This window comes from Phyllostomus hastatus, unplaced genomic scaffold (genome assembly GCF_019186645.2).
Source record: "Phyllostomus hastatus isolate PE091 unplaced genomic scaffold, TTU_PhHast_1.1 phas_contig_1, whole genome shotgun sequence".
NCBI classification, from domain to species: Eukaryota; Metazoa; Chordata; class Mammalia; order Chiroptera; family Phyllostomidae; genus Phyllostomus; species Phyllostomus hastatus.
This window is the reverse complement of record NW_025333498.1, coordinates 18,876,212-18,896,729: the sequence shown is the minus strand read 5'-3', so window position 1 is coordinate 18,896,729 and position 20,518 is coordinate 18,876,212. Positions and strand designations below refer to the sequence as shown.

Genomic DNA, 20,518 nt, shown 5'->3' with positions numbered 1-20,518 from the left:
TCAAGCAGGGGGCCTAGAATGTCTCTTATGCAATAAAGGCAGCAGCAGAGAGTTGGAGTCACCTTGACCGCCATGCTGTGCTCGGAAGCCGGGGACGAGCGAGGGAGCGAGCAGGGCCCAGCTGTCAGGGCGCGCGCGCGCGCCGCCTCCTGGGCCCCGCCCGCCCTCCCGTTCGCCAGCGTTGCGCGCGTCCTTATGCAAACGATCCGGGGCGAAAGAGGCGGGGAGAGTGCCGCGCACGCGGTTCAGAAAAGGGAGCTGAGCTGGGAACCAGGGGCAAGTCCTACAAGCCGCCGCGCTGAGGAAGGGGACGCGCCTCCCGCAAGGAAGACTGGAATGCTAGCCTTGGGATTCCGACGCGCTGCTGGGTTGCTGACAGTTGAGTAGCCTCCAGGAAAGCCCCTGGTTGCCAAAGGCCTCTTAGTGGGTGTGGCTTTGGGCACTGACTTCAGCCAAAGTCGTTTTACTCTGAGACTTAAAGGAACACTTGGGGCCTAGATTGAGCAAGATTTCGAAGGATCAAAGAACATATTCCATTAATATAATAATGATGATGATGATGATGATGATGATAAATGAACTAATGACAACTAGTGGCAAATAATAACAATAAAAAAGATTGGGAAGCACTCACTCTGGGGGAAACCTAAGTAAACACAATTTGAGAAATATGCTCCTAAATTGTCATGGGATGAATATGCTTAATATATTTGTGTTTCGTGTACTGTTAACAAGCTTTATTAGACTCAGTCCATGTTGCCAATCACTCAAATCCGAGGTGCGGCACAAACGCAAATGGGGAAAAAAAATCTATTTGTGTTGGACTGGGCTGGCACTAAATCCTGACCCACTTTGCCCATACATAAACATTTCCAGCCCTACCTAACAAGTAGTAGCAGCTAGCCCTTAAAACAAAATAACGTCTCTAAAACTAAGTCTTGCCATTATGACTATACTGAGCCACATATTCATTCATTCAACACTTACTGGGCAGCTATTATGTGCTAGATACAGTTCTACTTGCAATGACAACATAAAGTCCTTACTCTCTAGAAGTTTACAGATGGTAAGTGCTTCCACACAATCCCATCCCTAAGTGTGTTCTTTTTGTTCCTGTTTGTCTTGAAACCAAGCGTGCTCCCTGATTTAAAAAAAAAAGTCTAAACGACTCCAAAATTTATCTTGACCTCACTTAACTCTGTAATCCCTCTCCACCCTCTTTTATATTTCCAATGTCCACTCTCAGAGGAGGCTTCTTTTTTTCCAGTCTCACTAATCACATTTGGGTTTAGTATACAAGTTAATAGAAATGAGGAAAGAGGAGTGGCAAATGACAATTGTTGATAAGGAATGCTACATTACTAGTACTCCTAAAATGAGCTTTTCTGCTGCAGTTGATTTAACTGTCTACCACCATTATTACATCTTTCTTCAATCTATTCAAAGTTCTTTATCTATATAATTGGACATAAAAATACAAATTCACATTTTGTTCTATCAACACCTTATTATCCTGATACTCTGCTCTCTCTAATTTTATGAAGTTTCTCCAAGTAGGAAACTCAAGATGTTTATTTTGTTACTTTACAAGGGAAGGATGTCTGTTTAGTGGCCCATGAATAGTTTAGTGGCCCCTTCAGTTTGAATAAAATACTTAAGTGAAAAAAGGTATTTATTTATAATGAAGGGATTATATTCTATTGGAACCAATTGTTATTGTGTTTTTTTAAGTTAAATGCCAATATAGTAATTTATAACTCTTTAAATTTCAACTGATTTTTTTGGCTTTTTTCAGTTTATTGCATGAAGGAGTTACACTAATCCAAGTTAAAAGCAGACCCCAAATGGTTACATTATACAAGCTGTGAGGTTTTTAAACTTGTGACAAGGGACAGAAGGGAAATTATACCCATTGCAAGGAAATCCTAACTTAAGCTTCAGTGAGCAAAAGCACTTAAAACCCATGAACCTTCATCTGGTCATCCTTAGCCAGTCCAATCTCTACACGGAACTGGCAAATGTCCCTGCACTCGTTACCCTGTACCTGAATTACTTCCTCATATTCTGTATGTTTAATTACAGTACCATTGCAGGCAAATTTCCTCTTAAATGCCTTCACTAGTTTCTTTTTATCACAATCATCAGTGATTCCTCAGACAGTAGTAAGGGTCTTCCTGCCATTTCTCTGTTGAATCATTATATGGACATAGTCCTCAGTGCCAGCAGGAAGCAGATAATCACCCTACTTACATCAGGAAAGGGAACGAAAGAGTAGAGGTTCTGGATAGTGGGCATATGATTCTATTCCTCTTCCTTGGTGCAAGTGCCCTGCAGAAGGCTGAGATGGGAGAAGGGTGGCAGAGACAACAGACCGTCGAGAAATGAGGGAGGTTCAAGGGGAAGGTTGCTGAGTGTGGCAGCAGCTCAGCGACTGGGCCCTCAAATGATATTTTTAAACAAGAAATAATTTTAAAACTGTAGAACAAGTTGAAAACTTGATAAGTAAGATAGTCCATAAAGAATGATATTTCAGGGACTGCCAGTCAAGATTAGGCATAACCAGACATGGCTTACCTCTTTGCACAACCACATCAAAATTACAACTAAAATGTAGAACAACCATCACTCAGAACTATCAGAAATCAAGTTGTAAGGAAGTCTGACAATTATGGAATTAAAGAAACCACATTCATTCAGACTGGTAGCAGGGGCACAGACATGGAATGGGCTGGTCCCACACACATGTACGGTGGATAAAAATTCAGGAAGGATATTTTGCAGGCAAAGAGTCCCAGTCCAAAGTTCCAGTGCCACAAAGATAAGTCCCACAACTTCTGGCTGCAAAAACCAGTTGGGATTGAGTCAGTGGAAGAAAATTCTGGAGTCCCAAGCAGATTGCTCTTAAAGAACTTGCACACACACTCACCTACTCAGACTCACTCCCTCTGAGCGCCAGCACCAGGGAAGGAGCTTGAAAGGCATCAGTGGTACACAGGGAGAAATGGAAGTGTCTGCATTTAGAATGAGCAGAGGCCATTGTCCCTCTTATAAATCCCCCCCACCCAAGGAGCTGGCAAACTGGTGAAATATCTGAGACTCAGCCAACCTGGCTAACACTGTTTAACCCACCTTGGAGAACACCAAGCTGCTTTTCCATATGAATGGCTGGTCTTGGCTCATACTGTACAACTTTCTAAATCCTCTCGAACAATCAACAGCTGGCCTCAGTGAGCCCCAGACCCGGCACTAGCAATAGCCCACAGCCAGCCTAGATTCATAGCTTGGCTTCTCCCGGGAATCTTCAAGTGCAGCACAAGTAGCAGACATCTCAGGCTGCTTTATAGCTCAGGCAGGGTGCCCTGGGAAAAACAAAGGTGGGGGCTGACCCGGGCCTGCAGCACCCAAAATCCCAAGGCCAGCACATCCAGTGGACAGCTACAGACCAAGTCAAAGCACCGCCTGCCTCCCATTGCAGAACTGATGTTCCACATTAGACAGAGGTTGGTGGTCAGTGGTCACAGCCAATCCTTGTAGCTGAGTGGCCTGGGGAAATCCCTCCCATTGATCTGCCAACAGCAACTGAAGTTCAACTACAGAGCAGAGTGTACTCAGCGCACACAAGGGGCGCACCCTGATACCCAGCATGGATAATAAGGGGAGGCCATGCCACTGGACCCAAAAGGACACCTACTACATTAGGCCACACTACCAAGACACAGAGTGAACGCAGCTCTACCTAATACACAGAAACAAACACAGGGGGGCTGCCTGAATGAGGGGGCAAAAAAACACGGTCCAAATGAAAGAACAGGTCAAAACTCCAGAAAAAAGAGCTAAACAAAATGGAGAGAAGCAATCTATCAGATGCAGAGTTCAAAACACTGCGTATAAGGATGTTCAAGGAACTTAGTGAGGACCTCAACAACATAAAAAAAGATCAGTCAGAATTGAAAGATACACTAATTGAAATAGAGAATAATATACAGGGAAACAACAGTAGAATGGATGAAACCAAGAATCAAATCAATGATTTGGAACATGAACCAAAAAACAACCAATCAAGACAACAGGAAGAAAAAAGGATCCAAAACCTGAGGATAGTATAAGCAGCCCCTAGGACAACTTCAAGAGGTCCAACATTTGCCTCATAGGGGGTGCCAGAAGGAGAGGAGAAACAGCAAGAAACTGGAAATCTGTTTGAAGAAATAGGGAAAGAAAACTCCCCTAATCTGGTGAAGGAATTAGACATGCCAGTCCAGGAAGCACAGGGAGTCCCGAACAAGATGGGTGCAAAAAGGCCCATTCATAATTAAAATGCCAAAGGTTAAAGATAAAGAGAGAATCTTAAAAGGAGCAAGAGAAGTTAGTTGCCTACAAGGGAGTTCCCATAAGACTGTCAGCTGATATCACAAAAGTAACTTTGCAGGCTACAAGGGATTGGAAGAAATTTTCAAAGTCATGAAAATCAGAGACCTACAACCAAGATTGCTCTACCCAGCAAAGCTATCATTTAGAATCGAAGGGCAGATAAAGAGCTTCCCAGACAGGAAAAAAACTAAAGAACTTCATCATCACCAAATCATTATTATATGAAATGTTAAAGTGACTTATTTAAGGAAAAGAAGATCAAAATTATGATCAATAAAATGGCAAAAATATGTATCTATCAATAATTGAATCTGAAAAACAAACTAAGCAAGCAAGAAGAACAGAGACAGAATCATGGATATGGAGAACATTTTGATGGTTGCCAGATGAGAGGCGGGTAGGGGAGAATGGGTGAAGGGGTGCTGTGATTAAGAAGTACAAATAGGCCCTGGCTGGTGTGGCTCAGTGGACTGAGCACTGGCCTGCAAACCCAAGGGTCATCGGTTCAATTCCCAGTCAGGGCACATGCCTGAGTTGCAGCCCAGGTCCCCAGTAGGGGGCACAAGAGAGGCAACCACACATTGCTGTTTCTCTCCCTTTCTTTCTCCCTCCCATCCCCTCTGTCTAAAATGGAATAAATAAAATCTTAAAGAAAAAAAAGAAGTACAAATAGGTAGTTACAGAATAGCCACAGGGATGTAAAATACAGCATAGGGATGGAGGAGCCAAATAACTTATATGCATGACCCAGGGACATGAAAAATGGTGATGGGATTGCCTGAGGGAGTTGGGGGTTGCTGTGTGGAGGTGGACCAAGGGGGATAGATAAATAAGGACAATTGTAATAGCATAATCAATAAAATAAAAAATTAAAAAGAATGACATTTCAGAAAGCAAAATTGGAAGTTGAAGGCCAAGAGAGTAATTGAAAATGTATTGTCATAAATAGTCAGTTTTTAAAATTGATTTCATAAAAGTTTCAATGCATAGTCACTAAGCTAGGGATTTAAATGTGCTCAAGGAGTTGCTGCCCATGAAAATATTATACTACCTCCAGATGCAAAACTGAAATATGAGCTTACTAGACAAACCACACTAGCATGTCTTCAACTCCCAGGCAGCTTACATCATATTAATTCAATACCAGCCAGGCACTTTGTTGGTGGAAGTTAGAATTATACTAATGCCTAGTGCCCTAATAAACTAAAATGTAATTATTAAGAGAACAGGCAATTTCCAATGAGCCTATCCTGCTACAACTCCTGGGCCTACTTCCATCTTTAATAACATACCATTTCTGTTTATGCTCCTGTCTCCTTTGATTATTTCACTGACATGAGTACATTTGTATTTCTGTTTCCACATCCTATACAGCTTCTATGGATGTCACCTTGCAAGAAGTAAATCAAGGTGGTGTATGGACACTTAATTGAGCATTAGGCTATCACTGACTAATTAAACCAGAAGCAGAGCTCTTCCTGGGTTAAAGGTACACATGTCATCACTATGATGAGAAATAAGCCAGATTTAATGCCCCCATCAAGATGAAGCTCACTTAAAATATTCAAAATAAATAGCATTATCTGACCTTGGTGCACACATACACACACAAAGGATATTTGTGTGTACATTGGTTTTGGCCTATACCTAGAAGTATAAAATAGTTCTCTATATTTTACTGCAATATTGCAAAACTCATAAATTTTATAAGCTGTGCTTTCAACTTCTCCCTCACTAAGAGTCTGTATAGGGAAATGGAAGGCATTAGCCTGGGGAGGACTACGAAGGGTTAAGTGTCCAAGTTTGAGCAAATTATGTTCTAATTGGTAGACTGACCTGGAAATCAATAAATCAGAAATTATTTCAACCTAAGCCACTTGTAGTTAGACACTAGAAAAAAAATGACACGTTTATAACTTCTCTATACTGTAAAAGTATTATATACCCTGTATGACATTTGATCTAATTGAAATGAATTCTCATCTTGGTGGAGAGAAAGGGTGGGGTATCAAAAATCTGATGAAATAGTTGTACTCTTGTAATTACATCTTCCTGAACTGCTCTTCCTCAGAGTTTGACTCTTAAGTCTTATGAATTACGCAATGAGGATAACATGATCTTATTTTGGGATCACAGTCTTCTTTATTCCCTGTGGAGGCAATAAGAGCCAGTTTTCTTTTCAATGGATTTTTGGAAGAAATGTATGGAATGACCTGCTCTGGATGTCTAAGGCTGTGAGTGCCCTAACACTGCGCCAGTCATGTGAAAGCTAGTATTGAGTGGGAAACCTTATGATCAATGGAGAATTGAACTATATGAGCTTTAATGCTTCTTTTAACACTCTAATGTAATGTTTGGAATGAGCCAAATTTTACTTAATAAAAATGTATTGAGTGCCTTGTATGTGTACTAAACTCACTGTTGCAGCCAAATGAAATATAAGAAAAATAAGTAGCACGAATCTTAAAGTATGGAGAATATTTTACTGCAGCAGTTGCTACAATTCATTTTTTTTTTAGTGAATAAAGCTGAAAAGATGATACCAAAACTTTTTGCATGTGCCAAAAGGCCAAAGCAGCATTAGGCCTTGGGATAAAAAATAACTTTGTGGTTTATCACATACTCCAATTCCAACCAAAAGTATATAACTGGGAGACCACACATCCTGCTGGGTCCCTCAGTCACCCATCAATACCCTACCCTTGAGGATTACCTTGGATCTGGGCTTTCCCTTCTTTCTACTTAGAAGTCAATAAAGAAGAACACTTCAAATTTGACCCAAAGTAAAGAAAACATTTTCTTGCCCTGGCTGGCATAGCTCAGTGGATTGAGCGCAGGCTTCGAATCAAAGCATCGCAGGTTCAATTCCCAGTCAGGGCATATGCCTGAGTTGCAGGCCATGGCCCCCAGCAACCACACATTGATGTCTCTCTCTCTCTCTTTCTCCCTCCCTTCCCTCTCTAAAATTAAATAAAATCTTAAAAAAAAAGAAAACATTTTCTTTACTTTTCTGAAATAGAATAAAGCTAGATGATTTATACTACCTGGCTTCAAGGTTTACTATAAAACTAAAGAAATCAGTACAGCAGGTCTTCAAATAATGTTATTTTGCTCAACATCATTTGTTATAACACAGATGAGAAAAACGAATCAATTCCCCAGGCAGGGCAGCAGGTCCTCACCATGTCTGTGTGGGTGTTCTCTGAGGATTTTTGTTTCCTCTCACATCCCAAAGATGTGCATGAGAGGTGAACTGGTGTGTCTAACTTGTCCCAGTTTGACTGAGTGTGGGCATAGGTGAGTGCACCCTGCGATAGAAGAGCAGTGGTCCACGGTGGGCCCCTGCCTAGTGGCCTGAGCTGCCACTGGGATAGTCTCCTGGCCACCTGCAACCCTGAACTGAGATAAGCATGTTGGGAAAAATAATGATCTTACTTGTTTTTATTCAACTTTCTTAAATGTATGTATAGCTCACATTTATTTTAATATTTAATTTGAGGAGTATTTTGGGTCTTTATTTAGACATTTGGTGATGTTTTTATGACTAGAAATATGCTGTAGGAACTTAACTCTTATTTATATATGATAAAACTGGTTTCATTACACATCATTTTGATTAAACTTGTGGTTCCTAAGAACCTATCAATGATGTTAATTGAAGAGTTACTGTGCAGTATAGTACTGGCTGGAATAAGGACTGATAAATAGATCAATGAAACAGAATGGAGAGCTGAGAAATAGATACAAAATCATAAAGTCATTTGATTTCTATCAAAGATGGCTAATCAATTCAATGGGACAAGATATCTTTTCAATAAATAACACAGAATAAGTAGATATCCAAGTGGGAAAACAAATAAACTTCAACCTCTACCTCAAAACATGCACTAAAATTAATTTGAGATGAATCATAGACTTAAACGCAAATGCTCAAATCATAAAGATTTTAGTAGAACACATAAAAGAATTTTTTTTTGATTTAGAGGTAAAGTTTTTTAGTCAGGACATAAAAAGCAATAACCATAAATTAAGAAATTGATAAATTAGATTTCATTAAAATTACAAATTTCTACCCATCAAAAGACAGCATTAAGAATATGAATAGGCAAGTCACAATCTGAAAGAAAAATTTATAAAACATATACCATATTTTTCAGACTATAAGATGCTCCCCCAACCCCCAAATTTGGGAGGAATAATGGTTGTCAACGCTGCTGTTGAGTTCTGTTTATATTTACATTGGTGAAATATTATGTTATTTATGTTATTAAATATTTTACCACATTTTTTGCTTCAAAATTTTCCCAGTTTGTCCCAGTTTGACTGAGTGTTGGCGTAGGTGAGTGCACCCTGCGATAGAAGGGCAGTGGTCCAGGGTGGGCCCCTGCCTAGTGGCCTGAGCTGCCACTGGGATAGTCTCCTGGCCACCGGCAACCCTGAACTGAGATAAGCATGTTGGAAAAATAATGATCTTACTTGTTTTTATTTTTAAAAACAAGTTAAACTTGTTAAATTTTTCCTATTTTCCTCCTCTAAAACCTAGGTGCGTCTTATGGTCCAAAAATATGGTATATGACAAAGAACTGTTACCCAGGACATAAAGAGGTCCTAAAACTCATTAATAAATAAACAGCCCAAGTTAGAAATGGGCAAACGACTTGAACAAAAGAAGGTATACAAACAGCCAGTAAGCACATGGAAAACTGCACATCATCATTCATCAGGGAAATACAAATTAAATCACAGTAAAAAGATAGCACTACACACTCACTAGAATGGCTAAAACTCAAAAGACTGAGGACACCAGCTGCTGGCAAGGATGTGAAGCAACCAGAACGCACACTGCAGTCGGAGTGTAAAATGGTATAATCGCTTTGGGAAAAGCTCTAGCAATTTCTTATAAAATTAAATACACACCTACACTGTGACCCAGAAATTCTACCTTTTGGTATTTACCCAAGAGAAATAAAAATATATGTTGATAAAATGACTTGTACAGGAATGTTCACAGCTACTTTATTCATAAAAGCCAAAACCTGGAAATAGCCCAGCTGTCCATCAATAGGAAAACGAATAAACCAACTGGTATAACGAATAACGAATAACGAATAAACCGAACTGGTATATTCACCAAGTGGAATACTATTCAGCAATAAAAAAACAAACTATTGATCAACATGACATGGATAAGTTTTAAAAGTATCATGCTCAGTGAAAGAAGCCTTACATGGACTCTATCATACAAAAGAACATATACATTGTGATTCCATTTGTGTAAAGTTCTGGGGAAAAAAAACAAAACTAATCTATGGGGAATAATAAAAAACCATGGATGCTGGAAGAGAGAAATTGACTAGAAAGAAGCACGAGGGAACTATCTAGATTGATGGTAACAGTCTATGTCTTGCTCGGTAGGGGTTTAGGTTACAGGTGTAACCTAAATGTACAGGTGCACATTCCCAAAAATGTGCATTTAGGGGATGTGCACTTAGGTTTATACATTTGATTCTGTGTAAATTTTTCCTCAAAAGAAAACAATCTGGAAATAAATACTGAACTCAAGCTAATGGCATGAGGTATTTAGGGGGAAAGTATTTAAATTTACTCTGAAATGCATAAAAGAAATAAGAAAGATCAATGGATGAATAGAGAGATGGATGGACAGGTAGATAATGTGATACTGAACTGGGGGATATTTGGGAATTCACTGAAGACATTCTTTCAACTTTTCTCTACATTTGAAATTTTTCATAATACAACATTGGGGAAAATTGTGCTGGGTTTTTGTGTTTCTGAAGATTGTTATCCAGGTATGTAATTCTGTTGTCTGAGTGGAAGTTGTAACAGGAGTTGTTTCTTAAACACTGATAGGCTTGTGTGCATTGTTGGAGGGTAGGAAAAAGAAACTGAAACTGCTTGACTAATAACAATACATATCTATGATGAGCAGGGGAATCTACATTACATTGCATTGAGAAAAAAATGTTTTCCTTAACATAGATTCAGACAGTATGTTTATGTGTATATATGTGTTTGTTCTAATAGTTCTCCACAGGAAAAGAGGAGGAAGGATGTGAAAGTATATTTGCATAATATCCTGACAGAAACCCCAGAAGGTACCAGACTTAGAATCTGTAGCCTACCCTGGAACTCTCCTGCTGAAGTTCACCAAGGTTGTAAATCTAGACAGAAACTCAAGAGTTTGGTGGGAAATATTGTGCTATGGGTCACTGTGTTCTTGCATTGCCCTGTTGGAGGAAGGAGAACTGATCACAGGGTGAAATCAACCCCAGTGAGTAGGGAGAGGGCAGGTTTGTAGTGGGAGACCTACAGAAAGGACTCTTTAAGGAGGAGAAGGCCACAAACCTCAAGACACAGAAGCTAGGAACTAAGTATTACCATGAAGAAACCCTAAAAAATGCTGTAAAGGAGTCAGGAATATTGATCAGTATCAAACTGTACCTCATCAGAAGAATAATCAGGAAGTCTAAGTTAGAACATTCTTTTTTTTAAAGATTCTATTTATTTATTTTTAGAGAGAGGGGAATGGAGGGAGAAAGAGAGAGAAGAAACATCAATGTGCTGTTGCTTCTCATGCGCCCCCCACGGGGGACCCAGCCTTCAACCCAGGCATATGTGCTGGATATGAATCAAACCAAACCGGTGACCCTTTGGTTCACAGGCCAGCACTCAATTCACTGAACCACACCAGCCAGGGCTAAGTTAGAAAGTACTAAAAAAACAGTACGAAAAAGCTAGACCTTGAGGAGAGTTAGACCTCTAGGAGGCATAGTAGGTAGAAGAAGGAAGAAAAGTAGGCAAAATTGTGAAAGAATTGGTGTTCTTTTAATTGGAAGAAGACGGAAGCTGAGAACACAGAAGAGACATGACCGAGAACAGTTAACAGTCTCAGTCAAAGTTGTACTCTGCATATTCCATTCCCAGTAGCCCTAACAATAGGATACTACCATAAAGGGAAACTGTATGAAAATGAAATAAACAGAAGTTAAGAGTCGAGTCATAAGAGGTCTTCACCATGGCATAAGACCTTTATATCACAAAAGATGCCACAAAGAATACCAATGAACTTTTACATAAAAAAATAATTAACTGTAGCCTGTGCTTTTAAGGAAACTTCTGGGTAACATTGACCTGCTGCTTCTTCCCTAATTCTGGTCAAGCCAGCATGGGAAAAAATCATGGAGTAACAGGTATACATGGTCTTGCCTACATTGTCTTTCACCATCACTGCTTGGAAAGAAGCCCAGAAACAATAATTGTTTGCTCACTTGCTAATCTATCATCCTGAATGGATAGGTTTACCTGGACAGTTCAGGATGGGGATGGGGAATAGAATAGGGAGTCAGCACATAAACTTCCTTTAATCACCCCCAAACCGTCAATAAAGCATTACATATGAACAAGTTTTGTGTTGATAGTGTGGAAGAATTAAAGTGCAGTAAGTGTAACGTTCCTCATATCACCTCTTCTCTGAGATCTATTTGGCAGTAGCAGCAACACTATTTCATCAAAGACAGTAAGCTCAGAGTTCCGGGTGGCAATGGCAGCTAAGTCAGTGTAACTCAAGGCATAACTGAGTGGTAATGAGGGGCATGGATCACAGAGAAACAACAACTGAGTAGCAGATAAGACAAATTCCTATTTGCATAAAAATACAAGAGAAACTTAAAGGGATGGTAGGGCATTTCATCATATAGAATTCTATGTGGTTATAAAGTTCAAATCTATCTCTTAGACATAGTATTGCCTTATATGATATCTATAAGCAGGAAATATGGAGGGAACATTATTCCTCTATATTAATGTATTACAATGTATTGGGAAGGCAAAACATAAGTAAAACCATTAATTAACCATGTATATTCTCAATTGTGTGGTAGATTTGTGCAACACAGGTTTAGAGAGAGAAAAAAATCAATTCTAGCTAAATGATATACAGCAGATTTTACAGAAATCATAATTCATCACTTGAATTCACTTCTCTGTGTTCCTTCCAGAGCTATCTTATTACCCTATCCTTTCTCCTTCATCCACACTCAGTCCTAACACTTATCTTAATGCCTGACATTAGTTATGTAGGTACTAATTAAGTCTTTTAGTGATTATTCCTAGCTGATCACTCTACCACTAGCCATTAGTCCTCTTATATTTCCTAGGTGAAGGCCAGTACCATTGCCTTAGTTGTTCAAGCCAGAAAGCTAGGTGCCAGACTACTCCTTACCCTTCACATCGTAATCTCCACCCAGTCCTGTGTTTTTCATTCCTTTCAGTAATTTTTAAATCTCTTCTCCTGATTATAACAGCCTTCATCGTGCCTCCTAATTGCTCTCCAAGCCTCCAGTTCACCACTTTCTGCCTCCTGTCACTACCCTCAAATGCATTCTCCACAGTGCTGTCAAGTGTTCTACCTAAAATAGAAATTAAACAGAAATTAAATTTTGTCACTTCCCCATCCTTCATTGGCTCTTTGTTGACCTTCAACATAAAATCCAAACTCCTCAGTGTGGTGAAAGGTAGAAGCTTCCTGGTCTTGCCCCTTCCTCTTAACTCATGTCTTACTACTGCTATACTTGTTCCTTTAATCACAAGGGTTTTAAAAAAATTATTGTATTTTTCCCATAATCACAAAGATTTTCGAACATTTATGCTATTTCCTTTGCTGGGAATATTGTACTCCACATTTATTCCAATTTTCCTATCCTCTAAGATACAGCTCAAAAATCTCCTCCAGATTGTAAGAAATTACTACAAAGAACTGTATGCCAAGAAATTTGAAAACCTAGGTGAAATGGACAAATTTCTAGAAAAAATATAATCTTCCAAAACTCAATGAAAAAGAAGCAGAAAGCCTGAACAGACCAATAACAACAAAAGAAATTGAAGCAGTAATCAAAAAACTCCCAACACACAAAAGCCCTGGACCAGATGGTTTCACAGGAGAATTCTACAAAGCATTTAAGGAAGAGCTAACCCCTATCCTTCACAGACTATTCCAAAAAATCCAAAAAGATGGGAGTCTCCCAAACTCTTTTTATGAGGCCAACATCATCCTAATTCCAAAACCAGATAAAGACACAACAAAGAAAGAAAACTTCAGGCCAATATCACTGATAAACATTGACGCTAAAATCCTCAACAAAATACTGGCAAACCGCATCCAACAATACATTAAAAAGGTCATACACCATGACCAAGTGGGATTCATTCCAGGGATGCAAGGATGGTTCAATATTCGCAAGTCAGTAAATGTAATACATCACATAAACAAAAGCAAAGACAAAAAACCACATGATTATATCAATTGATGCAGAAAAAGCATTTGACAAGGTACAGCACCCATTCATGATAAAAACACTCGGCAAAGTGGGAATAGAAGGAACATTCCTCAACATAATAAAGGCCATATATGAGAGACCTACAGCCAGCATCATACTCAATGGGCAAAAATTAAAATCTTTTCCACTAAGATCAGGAACAAGGAAAGGCTGTCCACTTTCACCACTTCTGTTCAATATAGTACTGGAAGTTTTAGCCACAGCAATCAGACAAGAAAAAGAAATAAAAGGCATCCAAATCGGAAAGGAGGAAACAAAACTGTCACTGTTTGCAGACGACATGATAGTATACATAGAAAATACTATAGACTCTACCAAAAAACTGCTTGACCTAATAAATGAATTTGGCAAAACAGCAGGATACAAAGTCAATATCCAGAAATCAAAGGCATTTCTGTACACCAACAATGAAACAGCAGAAGCAGAGATCAAGGAAAAAAAATCCATTTGAAATAGCAAAAAGAAAAATAAAATATCTAGGAATAAACCTAACCAAAGAGGTAAAAGACCTGTATTCAGAAAACTATATAACACTCAGGAAAGAAATCAAGGAAGACACAAACAAATGGAAACATACACCGCGTTCATAGATTGGAAGAATTAATATCATCAAAATGTCCATACTACCCAAAGCTATTTACACATTCAATGCAATTCCTATTAAAATACCAATGGCATATTTCACAGACATAGAACAAACACTTCAAAAATTTATATGGAATTATAAACGACCCCGAATAGCTGCTGCAATTTTGAGAAAGAAGAGTAAAGTAGGAGGGATCACAATACCCAACACTAAACTATACTACAAGGCCACTGTAATCAAAACAACCTGGTACTGGCATAAAAACAGGCACATAGACCAATGGAACAGAACAGAGAGCCCAGAAATAAGCCCAAGTCTCTATGGTCAATTAATATTTGACAAAGGAGTCAGCAGCATAAAATAGAGTAAAAATAGCCTCTTCAACAAATGGTGTTGGGAGAACTGGACAGCCATGTGCAAAAAAATGAAACTTGAGCACCAACTTACACCATATACAAAAATAAATTCAAGGTGGATAAAAGACTTAAATATAAAAGGTGACACCATTAAAGTCCTAGAGGAGAACGTAGGTAGGAAAATCTCAGATATTTCACGAAGAAACTTTTTTACTCACGTGTCCCCTAGAGCAAGGGACATAAAGGAAAGAATAAACAAATGGGACCTCATCAAAATTAAAAGCTTCTGCACAGCTAAAGAAAACAGTATCAAAATTAAAAGAGAACCAACTGTATGGGAAAACATATTTGCCAATGATACCTCAGACAAGGGTTTAATCTCCAAAATATATAAAGAACTTACAAGACTCTACTCTAAGAAGACAAGGAATCCAATTAAAGTGGACAAAGGACTTGAACAGACACTTCTCCAAGGAGGACATACAGGAAAGTCCAAAGACACATGAAACGATGTTCAATATCGCTAGCTATCAGAGAGATGCAAATTAGAACCACAATGAGATACCACTTCACACCAGACAGAATGGCCATCATAAACAAAGCAACAAACAACAAGTGTTGGAGAGGTTGTGGAGAAAAGGGGATCCCTAGTGCACTGCTGGTGGGACTGCAGACTGGTACAACCACTATGGAAAGCAGTATGGAACTTCCTCAGAAAACTAAAAAATGGATCTGCCTTTTGACCCTGCAATTCCACTGCTGGGACTCTATCCTAAGAATACTAAAACACCAATTCAAAAGAACCTATGCATCCCAATGTTCATAGGAGCACAATTTACAATAGCTAGATGCTGGAAGCAACCAAGATGCCCATCAATAAATGAATGGATCAAAAAACTACGGTACATTTACACAGTGGAATTCTATGCAGCAGAAGGAAAGAAGGAGCTCCTACCCTATGCAACAGCGTGGATGGAGCTGGAAAACATTATGCTAAGCGAAACAAGCCAGGCAGTGAAAGACAAATACCATATGATCTCACCTTTAACAGGAACCTAAATAACAAAACAAAGAAACAAACAAAATGTAACCAAAGACACTGAAATAGAGGACAGGCTGACAGTGACCACAGGGGAGAGTAGAGGGAATTTAAGGGGACAGTGGGAAGGGTTCACAGGAACAAACTTAAAGGACACATGGTCATAAACTAAGCGGAGGGTGGTAATGGGAGGGAAGTGGGGAGGGGTGGGAGGGGGGAATGGATTGGGAGTAAAAAGGAGAAAACTGTATTTGAACAACGATTAAAAAAAAATCTCCTCCAGAAAATAATCCTTAACCTCCTTTCCCCATCTGGGGTAGCCCTCCCCCACCCCATGCATAGGATTTATCATACTGTATTGTAATTAATTCCTCACTTATTGTCTCTTCCATTGGTAGCTTTCAAACTTTATTGACCCGGACCTATATAGTAAAAAGTACATTTTATCACAACCCCGGCACACATTGAAATAAGAATTTCAGTAAGCAATATTAAACTTTACTACATACAATACACTCTGGTATTTATTAGTATGTACTATTCTATTTCTTTTTTTCTAATTCTGGTTTAAACATATTGAATTGGTTTCATGACCAATAGTTTAAAGATATTGCAATAGATTGTGAACTCACATAGATTTTCAAACATGGTAGATACTCAGTGTAAGTAATTAAGGAAAAGACAAAGCAAAAATCTCGGTATCCCTAGCAATTAGCACAGGACTAGGCATGTAGTAATGGCCAATAAAAATAATTGAGAAAGAATAAACACGCTTTTAGTGCAGACTATCTTCATGAATCACCTCCCCCAATCACTTCCCTTTTAAGAAAATGAGTTTCTTACAAAACTTCAAATTAAAATGAAAACATAACCATGTAAGCACAGATACACGAACAGGCAAAACTGGAGACAGGGCTTTAAAAATTGTAGAGTTTGAAGGGTGTAATGAGTAGAGAGGTATGATTGCTAAGGTCAATTGCTAGATCTTCCCAAAAAGACCTAATATGGTAAAGTCGCCAGGGTTCAGGAACTGGGTTTTCAGTTCTGTAGGTCAGAAATCATCTTGTAAGTGGCCCAAAGATTACTTATGCAAACCAAGTTCACAAGACTCTGATGAAGAGTTACCAATAATTATTATTGAGTGCTTACAATGTATCAGGCAATATTCTAAGCACTTTATATGAATCTAACCTCAAAACAACCTTGCAAAGCAAGGTTATCCAATGTTATCTCCATTTTGAAGATGAGAAAATGTTAGACTGAGACATTAAGAAACTTTCCCAAAGTTATATAGCTAATAAGTGGTAATTAAAAGGTTAGTAAAAGGATTGTGATAAAAATGTGAAAAATGTCTCAGGAAGAATAATACATGAAGAAAGGAACAAAAAATATTTAAATATAGAGAATTCATCCAGGAGGCCTGATAATTGAGTACTAGGAGTTCAGAGAAAATAGACATTTAAAATATTGGGGAAGAAATTAACAAAGAAATAAATGAGAATTTTCCAAATCCCAAAGTTGAATTTTGAGCTTCAAAGCATCCTCTTTCTATCCAGAGCAATGAATGGAAAAGATTCAACATGAAGGCACATTATGAAATATCAGAAAATTGGAGATAAAAAGAGAATATCCTATAGCCAGAAAACACAGATCCATGAACCAAGAGGAGAAGGTGAAAATGGCCCCTTTCAAGTGTCCCTGAAGAAATTTTTTTTGCCCTTCCTCACAAACTTGAGCTCATGATTTTGAGGTCCCATATCCATCTAAGAGAGGAATGATTCCACTAGGAAACACCATCAAGGTTCAGATGAATTAGAAACTGAGACTCTCCCCTGGCCATCTGGGGCTCCTCGAGCTATAGAATTAAAGGTAGAAGAGGGTCACCATAGCCATATGGTGGTAAGTCTCAATCATCAAGGGTAAATTCAGTTGCTGCTCTATAATGAGACAAAGATAATTATGTCTGAAACCCGACTGATGTGACTCAGTAAAGATAGCCAGCTCAACAAAGGTAGGTTGATAGTGGACTCAGATCATATGGGAATTAAGGTTTAGGCACTGCATTGGGTAAAGAATTAGACTGTCAAGGTGCTTAGAGGGATCAGGGAACATGCAATGAAAGGCTGAAAAAGAAAATTATGATGATCAATTTAAGACTCATGGTTACCTACAAAAAGGGGTTGAATAGCAGCTACACTTTATATTATTCTCACTCCCACCCCAGCCCCCACCTTACCTGAAGACCATTGGCATTGGCTAACATTTTATTTTTTAAAGATTTTATTTGCTTATTTTTAGAGAGAGGTGAAGGGAAGGAGAATGAGAGAGAGAGAGAGAGAAACATTGATGTAAGAGAAACATCAATCAGTTGCCTCTTGCACACCCCCAACCAGGGACTTGGTTTGCAACCAAGGCATGTGCCCTGACCAGGAATCAAACTGGCAATCTTTCAGTTTGCAGGATGGTGCCAGTCCACTGAGCCACAACAGTTAGAGTGGTATTGGCTAGCATTTTAAATTTAATCATTCTGTGATGATATGCTAGCTAACAGGACTATCTATGTCCATTGTATTGGGGACATTGATTGCCACACAAAAGCTTGCCATACATGAATTTCTTATAGGTCAAGTGAAGATATTGGGAAGATATTGGGGCTTAAATGGCTTTTGCCATGTTCTTCCTAGAACTGAAGCCTACTAACAAAGGAGACAACAGTAGAAAGGATCCAGAATTTCTGTCAGGGAATTAGTACAATGTGGAAGCCCCTTTCAGCCAAGATGTTAAGAATTAAGAGGCAGTGAGAACATCCATGGCAGTCAATGTCAGCTGAAGAAGCAGAGATGACCAAAACAAAGAATAGTAAAATAGCAAGATTCATTTCTCCTCTATTACTACTTCTAGCCCCCAAGACTAGAGGAGTCAGCCTTGAAAAGGAAAGAGGAAAAAATACCCCAGAACAAGACACTCTCCTGGCCTAATCTTTAGGGGCTTGGGGAGAAAGAATGAGTGAAAACTTGACAATATTCTCTCCCTCATTTCAGATCCTTGTGGCTACAAGTCTAGACAGCAATGGAGGGGGTTTTAAAACACCAAAGTTTTAAAATAGGCCAGGCTAGACTTTGAGTAAGTTAAAAGACCAGAAAACTCTGAAATCTGCCTAGGAGGAGAGGGTATTCAATGTAGTACAGTGGGAGCAGTGACTAGAGAAAAAGTAGACATTTTAGTTTATACCTCCACCAATTTCAGATTCTTTAGTAACTTGGTCACATTACAGTAAGAGTAGTATGTAGTTTGTGGTAAAATGTTAAGTGAATGAATCAGAAGTTAACATTTTATGTATACAGCAAGTATAATTGTATGAGTAATCTGAATACATTAAGCAAGTCTGGAGCAGATAAATGAATTTCATCTAAATTACAATTTTGCATAGGGTCAGCAATATAGTATATCTAACTAAACCTACTAATTATACTATTTTGCCTTTTATTTGTTTTAAGAAATAAAAGAAGTTTAGTTAGTAAGATTGCTTTTCATAAATCCATGTTTGATGATCAACAAACATGCTACCCTCTGTGGACTTAGAAATCATGGGGTTTTGGTTTTTGGGGGGTTTTTGTGGTGGGGGTTTGGTTGTTGTTTTTCAAAGATTAACACCATAGTATTTGAAAAATGAAGACTCAACAGAATATGATGATCTCTCAGGTCTTCTCTCTTCCATTAAAAATTGAGTGTTATGCTCAACCTTGTCCATTACCTTCAATCTTTCCAGTTTGCAAGGAGTCCATACATATACTTGTTAATAGCATGGATATTTCAGAGAGCATGTCTTTGAACCTTCTAGTGAAGATTGCTTTAAGCTCAACTAATGTGAAATTACACTCTCTACCCTATTCTATCTCTAACTCCAATTTCTGTAGCATCATTGGTAATATCTGTTTGAGGACTCTATAAAATACACCTCCCACACTGGAGTATTTTAGGACACTGGAGCAGGGTAAGAATTTCCTGCAATTATCTGTGGCATATGTATCCCATACCTGGTAATACCCTAACTCCTTCTTAATCCAAGCTTGGTAAAAGATAAAAAGTTTATGACTCTTTTATTTAATCTCTACCTTATATGATCCCACTGGAAAAGATACATAGAATAGATAGAATAAAAATAAAGTAAGGCTCACCAAAGAATGACATTTCAAATTACAGCTGTTGTTCTAATCTGTCCCAATAATGATTTAGATAAATATTTATCTACCTTTAATAAATTAATAAAGCATCATAATATATTAAACATATAACTATGCAATTTTCATTTGTGCTCACATGTGGGCTCATATACAAATAAATCTCCTAATAGTAAATAAAACTGTCATTTGGCATTTAAACATATTATCTAATTTATTTAACTAAACAGAAAGCACAGTGAAACCTGAGATGATTAAATCATACTTATACTATTTGAGTGAGCTAGACATTTGTCATCTCCCTGCAGCAGTCCTGCACATTTTACTCAAAAGAATAATGTGAAGTTCAAAATCTGAGAACTAAAGAACTTGAAAGTCCATTTGAAAGGAAAAAAATAGCAAGATCTTTACTGAATGAAGAAACACATAATTTAGCTCATCAGGGCTGCTATCTATCAAAGGACAACGCAGATATATGACAAAATTTTTTGAAAAATCAAATTTCTTCCTGGTCTTTTTTTTTGTGATTCTAGCTTAACAAAATTTACATAAAAAACAAAATGTTATAATTATTTGTTAATATTTTAGAAGCCCCCTAAAATAATTCTTTTTTTTAAAGATTTATTTATTTA

The 20,518-nt window shown here is 38.3% G+C and overlaps 1 protein-coding gene and 1 pseudogene across 2 annotated transcripts in view; both read right to left on the bottom strand.

Moving 5' to 3' along the window:
• Positions 1–20,518, bottom strand: part of SLC25A12 (solute carrier family 25 member 12) — a 173,068-nt gene that overhangs the window by 86,058 nt on the left and 66,492 nt on the right. Inside the window, exon 1 of one of the 2 annotated variants that reach the window (XM_045841481.1) lies at positions 63–201. The exons of the other annotated variant lie outside the window; for it this stretch is intronic. Coding sequence (XP_045697437.1) covers positions 63–74 — 12 coding nt within the window. The 5' untranslated portion in view covers positions 75–201. Of the gene's footprint in view, positions 1–62; positions 202–20,518 lie in introns of those variants that run through there. 2 annotated transcript variants of the gene reach the window in all.
• LOC123825578 lies at positions 1,955–2,295 on the bottom strand (annotated as a pseudogene).